Consider the following 12,508-nt stretch of genomic DNA (forward strand, 5'->3'; position numbering starts at 1 on the left):
AAGATCATTTAGTGAATTGTGTTGAAACAATTGGTTTACTATTTGAGACAAAATAAAATTAGATTCCTGTCTTACATTATATTCTCAAATAAATTCCAATTGGATTAAAAAGTGAAATATTAAAAATTATAATAAACTAAGAAGAAAATTCAGATTAATTTTTTCTACTCTCTGAGTACGGTATGATTTACTACTAATCGTAAAAGCAGTGGAACAACATCAGTAAAGGAATAGATTTATAACTTTGACTACAAAGAATTAAAGTCGTTGTAAGTGGAACCCCACTTTAAATAAAATAGAAAGACAACCAAACGATAAAAAGGTTTACAGGTAAATATATCTCTATTTCTATGTCTCTCTATCTCTGAGCAGACAGTAAATGGCATTGCTATATACTCATCTGGCAAAAAAATGCAAGTGGAGTAGATTTGGGAGAGATCAGGATATGTTTGGTTTTAGATATGTTGTATTTGACATACCTGTTTGACATCCAAGTGGAGATATCGAGTAGGCAGTTGAATACATGAATATTGGTCTTAGGGAAGCATTACTGTAGGATGATAAGGAGAAGTGCCAGATATCTCATTGGGAAATTTTTAAATATTACAATCTATATAGGTCTTTTCTCCATGTCTCTTTAGTTTCTGCTAAGAGTGATCTGCTAGTTTCCTTTTGGTGGTTATAAAATGGAAAAAGGAGATGGGGAAAGAATCTGGTTATCATACTGTTCAGTATGCAGACTTTTCCTTGATTTCAGACTTGTGTACCCCTCTCCCTGCCCCCTCCCTGTGTAACCCTGTATCCAGCCTCTGGTTCAGATTCACATTCTTCAATAATAAACCTCCATTTTGTGTGCTGGTTAGGGAGGGGTATTGTTTGGCTACTCAGGGTGCAGGTGGATGCCTGGAGGTTAAATTTCTCATACTGATGATATTTTAGAAAAACAGCTTAAAGATATAATTTACGTGCTACAAATTCACTTGTTATAGTATACAATTCAATGGTTCTTAGTATATTCACAGTTATGCAACCATCACCACATCAAGTTTAGAATGTTTTTATCACCTTAATAAGAAACCCTATACCCATTAGCCATGACTCTCCTATTCGCCCATCTCTCTCAGCCCTAAGCAACCATAAGTCTACTTTCTACCTTTATATTTACTATTCTGGATATTTCATATTAATGGACTCATGCAATATGTATTCTTTTGTGGTTGACTTTTCTCACTTAGCCAGATGTGTTTAGGATTCATCTGTGTTGTATCATCTATCAGTACTTTATTACCTTTTATTACTGGATAATATTTCACTGTATATCACATTATGTTTATCCAGTTCATTAGTTAATGGGCATTTGTGCTTCCACCTTTTGATTATTATGAATAATGCCTGTATGAACATTTGTGTACAAGTTTTGTGGACATCTTTTTATTTCTCTTGGGTATACACCCAGTGGAATTAACAGGTCATCTGGTGACTCTTTTTAACTTTTTGAGGAACTGTCAGACTATTTTGCACAGTGGTTGCACCATTTTACATTTCTACCAGCAATGGATGAAGGTTCCAATTTCTCCAGATCCTCACCCACACTTGTTATTTTCAGTCTTTTTGATTATGAACACTCCCGTGGGTATATAGTGGTATCTCATTGTGGTTTTGATTTGCATCTCTCTAATGACTAATGATGTTGAATATCATTTCACATGCTTACTTACCATTCATGTATTGGAGAAATATCTCTTCAGAACCATTGTTCATTTTTTAAATGGGTTACTTATACCATATGAATGTCAGACGTTAATAATAGAGGGTGTGGGGTATACAGGAACTGTCAATAATAAAGGCAAGTATGAACTTGACAAAGATAAAATGATTTACATTCTTACCACACATGATCTAATTTTATGTAAGGTTAGAGAACAAATAAGAAAGATTGTATTCTAAATAATATTTTTAACTTATTTGTCACTTGTGCTGAACATTTTTTCAGGCCAATATATTCAAGAATGTACCATCATATTTTACATCATCATTTTTAATATGTAGTTTGTGGATGGCCTATTAAAAAGAATAGAGTTAAAGTTCTGAATATACTTAGAATTAAAAAAAATCATTTAGAAATCTCATTAGGATGCTATAAAACCCTATGATCATCATTAAAAACATTTTAATTGCCTTATAGGTATGAAAAAATACTAAATAAAAGTAATTTTTGTTGTCATTGATAAAATTCTTGGTAAGGCAGTTTTGACTCAATCGAGGAAATGTCTAATGCCCAGACTTTAGGATTTGTTTTTGATAACTCAGTATTGATTTTTTTCTTGTAAGATATTTACCTGCCCCTATTTGTTTTTTATTGATTGATATTGCAAATAGAAAATTGTTTTAGACTAGTTTCACCTTGTGGTTTTTTTTGTTTGTTTGTTTAGCTACTCTATAGATACATTTGACAATACCAGGTCTCGCTTTTGGAAAATTTGTCAGTTTGGGGATAGTCCAGGTAGTCTCTATTTTTATTCTATTTATAAGGATTTTATAAGTGGACAAGTACAGTCCTTTGACTTACCTACAATTCTTCATTTTTAGACACCTTTAAAAATTTTGCTTTATATTTAAGTGTAATGTAGTTTGTATTGGCTATTTTATAATAAAGAGGGAAATTGTTAAAGTTTTAATTTACTAGAACACATTATTTAATGTCAGTAATATCAGACTAAAGCAATTTGATATGGATATGGTAGACATTTAGCCTAATAAGTGTTTAAAATTTTTGTGAAGCCTTTTAATAGTTCCATTTCATGAAAAGTGGTTTATATGCCTGGGCCAAAGAAGTTTAAATACACACACACACACACACACACACACACACACACACACACTTGCACATATATACACACACATATATATTTTTTAATTTGATAAGCTATATACCATTGTGTGGCTTAATCGTTTTAACGTGGATCAATGGTTTCTTAGATTAAAAAAAGCAAACAAACTCCCAATTCAATTTTATAAATGTGGTCTGGATACCAGAGAACCAAGGGAAAAGTGAACTGAAGAAAGAAATATCCATAGCTTTTATAAGCCTCCTTACAACTAGGGGAGGGTTTTTTTTTTTTTTTTTTACCATGGGAAATAAGCTTAACTCAATAAGAAAAGAGAAAAGAGAAGATGCAAACCTAATTCTGGGAGAACTGAAGAATCTTGCGAAGATTATAGCAGAGAGAGAACAGTCTTTGCAAATAAATTCTGAATTGCTTCTGTCAGTCATATTCTCTATTTTAGTAACATAAAAGGTAGAATATAGCTTTTGTCTCTACATGTATACTACGCTCAAGTGGAAAAGGAAAAGAAAAATGAATCTCACTTTTCATATTGTCCATGATGGCAATCTCATGTTTTCTTTATGTGCCTGGTGTTCGTAGGAATTATTTTTAAACACTTATTTGTGTTGATTACTAACTAAAGTAGGTAAATGATGAAATCACTTGGATTATATAATTGTGCTTGTAAGTATTATACATTTTTGTATATATGTTCATGATGGATTTTCATGTTGGAGGTTCATTAAAAATTTTTAAATGCCAAAGATTTTATTTCCAGAAAAGGTAAAGATGATTATTTAAGACGCTAAATTAATTTATCACCAAGCTAATCAGAATTTGCAGTCTACAGATTCTGTTTCTGAAATTCCCCATTTTCATTATCTGTAGTTTCTCTTATTATACTCCAAAGTAATAGAAACTTTTTTTCATTAAACTATATAATCTGAGTGGCATACTTCATTATTCATTCCTTGTGAGTTAAAAAAAAAAGCTGCATTCTCCAATTTATTCCTGTAGTCATCCTGCTGCCTTCATATGTCCATTCTGAAACTTTTAAGGCTCTGATTGCTGCCATCCTCAGTGACTAACTTTGAGGTTCCTCTCTTGAAACTGCACAGTTAACCATGGTCAAGATGATGGACACATAGTGCTCTGAATATTTGTACATTTGGCTAGTACTTGAAACTGCTGTGCAATTTAGAGTGAGGCCAATTTAAGTGAGCCTGTTTATGTACAATAATCCAGAGGATTCTAGAAAACATTTTATTTATGACCATATTACTTGGTCATAAATAAAACAGTTACAGTTACAAATGAATTGTAATTCATAGCAGAGAAATATAAGGAGTGTCCCTTAGAGGCTGTTGACATTCTTAGTAAACTTCGTGCAGTTGTTTGGAAACAGTTATATAACACTCTACTGAGAAATCTAGAACTAGTTTGTTCTTGTGTGATATTTCCTTCCATCTTTCTTGATACCCATTTTAGTGGGCTAAATTTTGTATATCAAAGTTTTACTGCTTGGCTAAGTCCTTTGTTCACGTATATCCTCTGAGCAGGGGATAATCGATTTGAGGAAAAAAGTATGTAGTAGGAACCATTTTTTGTCCATTCTTTCAGAAAAACACATATGTTTTTATAACTTCTGTGAAACTTTCAGAACAGGCCCGCAGAAGCTATGGGAGCAAATGTGATGTGGAGAACAAATGTCTAGATATGTTGGTTAGTTATGCTTCTGAATTGGAGCCTGCAGCTCGTGCCCTGTGTTATAAACAACAGGTACCAAAGGGTTGCATGGAGACATTAGTTTCTGTATTACCTTCTTTAGAGAATGAACACTCACTTTTCATAAGTGTGGTAGATTATGTAGTCATGCAAGTGTGACTTAATGAGATATAACTCAAAAGAAATTAGGTATGGTGAACATATACCATTTACTGAAAAAAAAGTCATTTGGCAGTATATTGCAGGAGGAAAGGACATGGCAGCCAGTTAATAATAAGATATGTAGCCATTTTATGTTACATAAAGAACTCTGCTGTGCATAGTGTTAGGGAACAGACAGTGTAATACTTGTATTACAGACAAATCTGTATGCAGTTACATTGACTCGTGGTATATATGAATTTGTGTTGGATTTTGTATTTTAATCTGAATTCTATTCTGCTTTCTGCCCTTGCTTTGTTGACTACATTAGAATTGGATACTAATGAGACCGTTTATGATTGTTGCGCCAGTTCTCTTAGGCAGTATTATTGGAAAAAAATTTTGCAAACAGCATGTTGATGTTCCTCTAGCACCCTCTGCTGGATATAAGAATTAATTCACCACACTAGAAGACTAAAATGCATTTATTGGGAGAGTTTTCATTTAATGATATCCGTCAATAAAACCCATTCTTGCAAGGAGTTTGTTTAAAGATTTGAAGACTTTTTTTTTTTGCTGTTCTTACTGATTAATTAATGGTTTTAGTAATAATAAACAATGTATAAACTTGTTTTCTTCTGGACTTTTTGTTCAAAGTAGGAAAGTATGAAAATAAAGATGTGATCTGTTGTTTATTATTTCAACCCATTTAATTTTGGTCTAGGCAAGAAAAACAACTTCTTTTGACTTTTAGAGTGAAAATCAGTTAATATAACATATATAAGAAGTGAAAAGAAGACTAAATTGTTGATTCTTTTATCATGGAATCACGAATATTCTGTATTTTAATAAAATATAAGACTACTACTTTGATAGAGAAACTTATGAACAAGCTTTTTGAAATCTAAAAACTACATGTTAGCATTGTTAGATTGGTTTCATCCTTCTATCTGCTCTTTATTAGCTTTCTGCTTGTTCTAATTATGGCTATTTCCCTGTGACAGGTTAGACTTCTGACATAGAATCTAAAATGAACATATTGAATATGGAGAAAGTCAGCTTTAATTCTTTAAGGACAGGAACTTTATCTTGTGGGGTTTATGTAAAAAAAAATTTGTTTTTTTTTAGTAGTATTGGGACTACCTAAGGTAATGCTCATTTTAATCTGGCTAAACATAAAAACTTCTCTGCTATAGTATGTACCATGCTTTATACCTACGACCAGCAGGGTCCCCTTGTTCTAAGGATTCCAAATCAGCATTTAGAGGAAACTTTTTTCCCCCAGAAGTCAAGAAGCTTGACTTAAATGGCTGTTGCTTCTTTGACACTCCGGTTCTTACTCTCTGGAATTCTTTTGATTTTTTATTGAGATACACTTCACAAAATTCAGTGGTTTTTAGGATATTCCTCAAATTGAGCAATATTACCACTGTCTAATTACAAAACATTCCTATCATTCCAATAAGAAACATCATGCCCATTAGTAGTCACTGCTCATTCCTCCCTCTGCTCCTAGTTTTTGGCAACTACCAACACACTTTCTGTCTCTATGGATTTGCCTATTCTGGATATTTCATATAAATGAAGTTACACAGATGTGGTCTTTTGTGTCTGGTTTCTTTCACTTAACATGTTTTTAAGGTTTATCTATGTTGTAGATTGTATTGGTACTTAATTCCTTTTTATGGCTGAATAATATTCCATCGCATATTCCACATTTTGTTTATCCATTCATCAGTTGATGGACATTTGGGTTGTTTCTGCTTTTGGCTATTATGAAAAATGCTGTGTGGACATTTGTGTATAAGTTTTCATTTAAACATGTTTTCATTTCTCTTTCGTATATGCTCAGGAATGTTATTCCTGGATTGTATGGTAACTCTGTTTAACTTTTTGAAGGACTATCAAACTGTTTTCCATAGTGGTGGCTCAATTTTACATTGCCACAATTTCTCTACATCCTCAACAATACATGTTATTTTCATTTTTTAAATTATAGCTATCCCAGTGGACATGAAGATATATCTCTTTGGGGTTTTGATTTGCATTTCCCTAATGACTATTAGTGTTTAGCATCATTTCATGTACTTATTGGCTACTTGAATATCTTCTTTGGAGAAATGTCTATTCAAGCCCTTTACCCATTTTAAAAATTGAGTTGTCTTTTTGTTGTAAGAGTTCTTTTTGTATTCTGCATACTAGACCCTTATATATATGATTTGTAAATATTTTCTCCCATTCTTTAGGTTGTCCTTTTACTTTCTTGATAATGTCCTTTCATGCTCAAAGGTTTAAAATTTTGGTGAAGTCCAATTTATCTTTTTTTTTTCTTTTTTTTTTTGCTTGTACTTTTGGTGTCGTATCTCAGAATCTGTTGCCAATTCCGAGGTCATGAAGATTTACCTCTATGTTTTCTTCTAAGAGTTTTATGGTTTAGCTGTTATAGTTAGATCATTAATCTCTTTTGAATTCATTTTTATATATGATGTGAGCTAGTGGTCCAAATGTATTCTTTTGCATGTGTATATCCAGTTGTCTCAGCATCATTTAATGAAAAAAGGATTCTTTCTCAATGAATGGTCTTGGCACCCTTTTCAAAAATCAATTGACATTGATACAGGGGTTTATTTCTGGACCCTCAGTTCTTTTCCATGGATCTAAATGTTTATCCTTACGTCAGTTCCAGACTGCTTTAATCACTGTAGCTTTGTGGTAGTTTTGAAATCAGGAAGTGTAAGTCTTCCAACTTTATTCTTTTTCAAGATTGTCATGTAAAATTAACTTTTTGAGAAGTCCTTTAGTAAAAAAATTGTTTGGCTTTAATTCTCTGTTTCTCACGTGTTTATGATGATGAAATTGCTTTTTCATATAATAGTTAATAACATCCCATGGGACTAATATTTAGTGTGATACATGTTTTGAGAAAGGTTGAAGCAAGTATGAGTGGAATATTTTCTTTGATTTGTCTTAATATTTCAACAATATAGGTAGGAATTGATTGACTTAAAGTCATGTTTAGGTTTGAATGGCTTAATTCATTCTAATGATCTTTTGTTGTCATAATATAATTTTGTTGAGTAAATAATAATACCAGCACCATATATCCTCATTAACCTTAATACCTTTGCTTTTGTTGTTCTTGAAAAGAACTTTTTAATATGGTAAATTTCAATCATACATGAAAGTAGAGGGAATACTATAATAAACTCCATGTGACTATCACTCATCAACACCTATCGACTAATGGCCAATATTATTTCATGAATACCAACCTTCCTACTTGTTAACCCCAGCTGGATTATTTTAAAGCAAATCCGTATAATTTCATCCCTGAACACTTTAGTATGTATTTAAAAAATATTGCAGTTTTTAAAAAATACCAGTTATTATTATACCTAAAAAAGTAATAATAATCTCTTAGTATCATCAAATATCTAAATTTCCTCATTTCCAGTTTTTTCGAATGTCTTTAGTTTTCAGACTAAACTATGAATATTTACTGGTTTTATCTTTCAGTGGAGTGTCTTATTTCAAAATATTCTAGTAGTTTAGGACATAAATGTCAGATTGTACTTTCAAAGAGGTTATGCTATATGTACTAACTTAAAGTATCATTTTATCCTTTTGGATCTAAATGCAATTTAGATCTTAAAGGATGATATTTGAACTTACTGTTTTTTCTGCCCTCTGGAGAGAAGTCTTTTCTAGTGAATAACTTATTAAGAAATACAATTGACAGAGTTGCAAAACTTAAAGCAAATAATCCAGTGTAAAAAATATTTTGTGACTTTTGTGTTTGTGTAACAGAGTGATTAAATCCCCAAGCCGAATTGCTTTCTGACTATGAAGGCAAGTGGTGTCTAAAAAGGCCTCTAGAAAAGGGATATTTGTGTTTATTCTTTGCGCTATAACAGACATTATACAAATATGCTACCAGTTTTTATCTATGACTCTTCTCATTGTAATCCATTCCCATCTCTGTAAAGAAAAAGAAATGGTGGGACAAAAGTAGAAAAATCAAAGTAACCAAGCTGAACATTTAAAAAAAATTCAGCTTAAGCTAAATGATAGAGTGTTTATAACAAATACAAACTTACTTCTTGCCCAAATTTTATCTAGGAAAGGAAATCAAATTAGTAATGTCTTTTTCCATCTCTATTGAACTATCTGTATTTGATAGATGAGAGTCTAGACTTCATTTTTCTTTGCTACTGTTATTCTGAGACTTGTAGCTGCGCCTTCCCATAGGCCTCCTTACCCGGCTCCTAACAGGCTTTCGGTCATGACTGAGGCCAGGTCACGTTGGGAGTAGGAATCCAGTGCTTCCCAGGGTTACATTTTCTCAACAAAAATAACATTCAAAAATAAAGCTTTTGACTTCTGCTTCTTGCCAGAAGCTCACTCCTGCCTGAAAAATAGATAAATTAGACTTCATCATAATGAAAACTTTTGCTTTGTGAAAGACACTGTTAAGAGACTGTAAAGACAAGCTGTAGACTGGGAGTAAATATTTAGAAATCACATATTCAAGGAATGACTTGTCTCCAGATTACATAGTGAACTCTCAAAACTCATTAAGAAAACAACCCAATTAAAAAATGGGGAAAGGATTTGAGCAGATACTTAACTAAGGAAGATATACAGATGGTAAATAAATATATGAAAGAACACGCTCAATGTCATTAATCATTAGGGAAATGCAAATTGAGATTAAAATGAGATACCATTACATGCCTCTTTGAATATCTCCCTCCCCCAACCCACCCCCCCAAAAAAAATAACTCCAAAAGAAACAAAAACAATGACCATGCCAGGTACTGGTGAGGATGTGTAAAATTGGAAGCAATTTGGAAAACATTTTGGCAGTTTTATAAAACATTAAACATATACCTACCATTTGACCTAGTTATTTCTATTTAGTGTATAGCATAGAATGAAAGTATATGGCTACACAAAGATTTGTGCACAAATGCTCGTAGCAGTTTGAATTGTAATAGCCTAAAATGAAACAGATCAAATGTTCATCAAAAGGTGGACAGATACACCATTTGTGATATATCAACACAGTGGAACACTTTAGCAATAGAAAGGAATGAACTGTTGATACAGGCAAGCACATGGATGAGTCTCAAAATTATTAAGCTGGGAGAAAGCAGCTGGATATAAAGAGGACACACTGTATGATTCAATTTATATAAAATTCCAGAAAATACAAACTGATCTGAAATGCAAAAAAAGGCAGATAAGTGGTTACCTGTGGGTTCTGGTGTGGTGGTGAGGGCTGGATGAAGGAATTACCAAGGGACACGAGGATTCTTTTAGGGGTAATGGAAATATTTCCTGTCTTGATTATGCCAGTGATTTCATGGGTGTATGTATATGTCAAAACTTATCAAATTATATTCTTTCAGTATGCGTAGTTTATTATATGTAAATTATACCTCAATAAAAAAGAAAACGTGAGCTCTGGAACATTCTTCCTGAGCATGATTTTCACATGATTTTTTAAACATGACTTTTATGCTCCTGCAAAATAAAAAAAAGAGGCTGTAGTAATCTAAATTATTAATTACAATGCTAAAATATGGGCAGTCATTCATATCTACTTGAAATACCAATGTTTCTAAGTTTAAACTTTTCTCTTTAGGCAACCACTCTACGAGTGAGGAAATTAGAAGAAAATATTGAAGCAGAAAGAGCAGCACATTTGGAATCAAAATTTAATTCTGAAATTATTCAGGTAAAATGTTAACAGATTCTTTTGGTATGGATTTTATTAAGCTGGGGAAAATAGCATTATGTTCAGAGAGCTAAGGTGTGCATTTAGAATGGGGAGCATATCGTTAAAAAGCTTTCTCTTTACTATAAGGACATTCTTGAGGATAGTCTTTACAGTATGAGAGGAGGAATTGGCACAGTACAGCCCACAGGCCAAATCTCACCACTACCTGTGCTTGTGAATTTTTGTCTTGTCTGTGGCAGCTTTTATGCTGCAGTGGCAAAGTGGAGTAGTTGTGACAGACAGCTTATGGCCTGCAAAGTTCAGAATATTTACCATCTGCCCTGTTACAGAAAGATTTGCTGATTGGAGTGTTCTTTTTATAACAGCCATGGAATGAATTGATTTTTGAAAACACTTAAGAATATGCACCTTCATATATTGAATGTACATCCTGTGCATATCATCTATCAGTATATTAAGAGCTGAAGGTATAAATGCAAAAGAGCTTCTTTTGGGGTTTATATTTCATTACCAAAAGTATTACATAGACACAGATATACAGATAGAAATATGAAATACTAAATACTACAGGAACATAATAAAGAGAAAGATTAAATCTAAGAGGAGAATTAAATGAAGGCATCCTAAGGAAAGTGTCTTTTTCACTTTCTTAGTGAATTGGAAGAAATTTCTAAGTGAAATGACACATTTTAAGTGGGGCTTGGCAAACTACTGCCCATGGATCGTGTCTGACCTGCAGACACAGCCTGTGTTGTAAATAAAATTTTACATAAATTTCCATGAGTCTGAGTTCTTTAATTTAATTTGGATTTTATTTTAAGCCTTAGATTTTTCCCCTGCATTAAATTTTTATTACTAGAATTTGCAGTTTCACCTTATTGTTTAAATAGGTCTTAACATAAGATGCAACTAAACTTGTAAGAATTTTATAATATATTTTTAACTTTTATCTTTAATGAAATTCCCCTTTGACCTGCAAAATTCTCAAACCCATGTATTTGAGTGTGTCTGTATGTTAAACAAACTTATGTAAGTTAATTTTTATGTATACTTATGTAAGTTAATTTTTTTAAATTATTAGATCACTCAAAATGTTATCAATAAGCAATAAAACTGAAGTTTTAAATTCATGAAAGAAGTACGATTCAAAATTAAGTTTTTTTTATTGTGCCTATATCACCAGGAATATATAGTTAATAGCTCTAAAAATGAAAATTATTACATGTATTTTTTTACTTATATAGTTGAAAATTAATATTTAGATCTTAGTGCTATGACTTAGAAAAGAGCAAAAGTTATATTTGAACCTTATATCTATGAAATATCGACAAGTGTTTTCAGTGAGGTACGCCTAGTAAAATTTAGTCTTAGACTTGATTAAAAGGAAATGAGACCACTGAATAGTTGTAATTAATCACCACCTTTTAAACTGTAGTTAAATATATGTCTGAAGTATTCTGTTGTTAAATTCATTTGGATACTGTGCCATAACAATGAGGAAGTAGAGTGAGAGGAGTTGACTCAAGACTATTCACTTGAAGTCAACTTTTCTTTCCGTTGGATTGGTTTGTCATTTGTGACTGAGTGCTTATTTTCTGAAAGAAGATAGCAATGTAGTCAGAAGAAAATGTTTCCTATATTTGTTTTACTTGTAAACATTGTATTTAGAAAAAATGCAAAGAAAAATAAAGTTTAAAAGACCAAATTTGAAAATTTACAAAGTTGTATCTATATATCCAGTCTACATCTATTCCTTACTTTAGTATAAAAATAATATTTTAAATATTCCAAAATATGTTTGTGTAATTAGAAATAAGATTTTTGATGGTTATTATTTGTATAGATTAATTTATGAGCCATTTTCATATTGTCCTAGGCTGTATTTCTAGGTGAATTCACCTTTCCTAACTCAGGTTGTCTTTTGCCATCTCTGAGAATCTTCTCCTACGCAGAACAGGACACATGATCAGGCTCTTCTCTGATTATATGGCTCTTTGTGCATGCTACTGTGACAGGAGGCACTTATCATGTGCTATTGTGGTCTGTCTTCTCCTTAAGACTCAGTTCCTCA

The 12,508-nt window shown here is 32.2% G+C and overlaps 1 protein-coding gene across 6 annotated transcripts in view; it reads left to right on the forward strand.

Moving 5' to 3' along the window:
- Positions 1 to 12,508, forward strand: part of CCDC171 (coiled-coil domain containing 171) — a 281,050-nt gene that overhangs the window by 51,009 nt on the left and 217,533 nt on the right. For all 6 annotated transcript variants that reach the window (XM_011365306.2, XM_023533732.1, XM_023533731.1 and 3 more), the window contains one exon: positions 10,342 to 10,434. In XM_011365306.2, coding sequence (XP_011363608.1) covers positions 10,342 to 10,434 — 93 coding nt within the window. The remainder of the gene's footprint in view (positions 1 to 10,341; positions 10,435 to 12,508) is intronic.

This window comes from Pteropus vampyrus, unplaced genomic scaffold (assembly GCF_000151845.1).
Source record: "Pteropus vampyrus isolate Shadow unplaced genomic scaffold, Pvam_2.0 Scaffold109, whole genome shotgun sequence".
Lineage (NCBI taxonomy): Eukaryota > Metazoa > Chordata > Mammalia > Chiroptera > Pteropodidae > Pteropus > Pteropus vampyrus.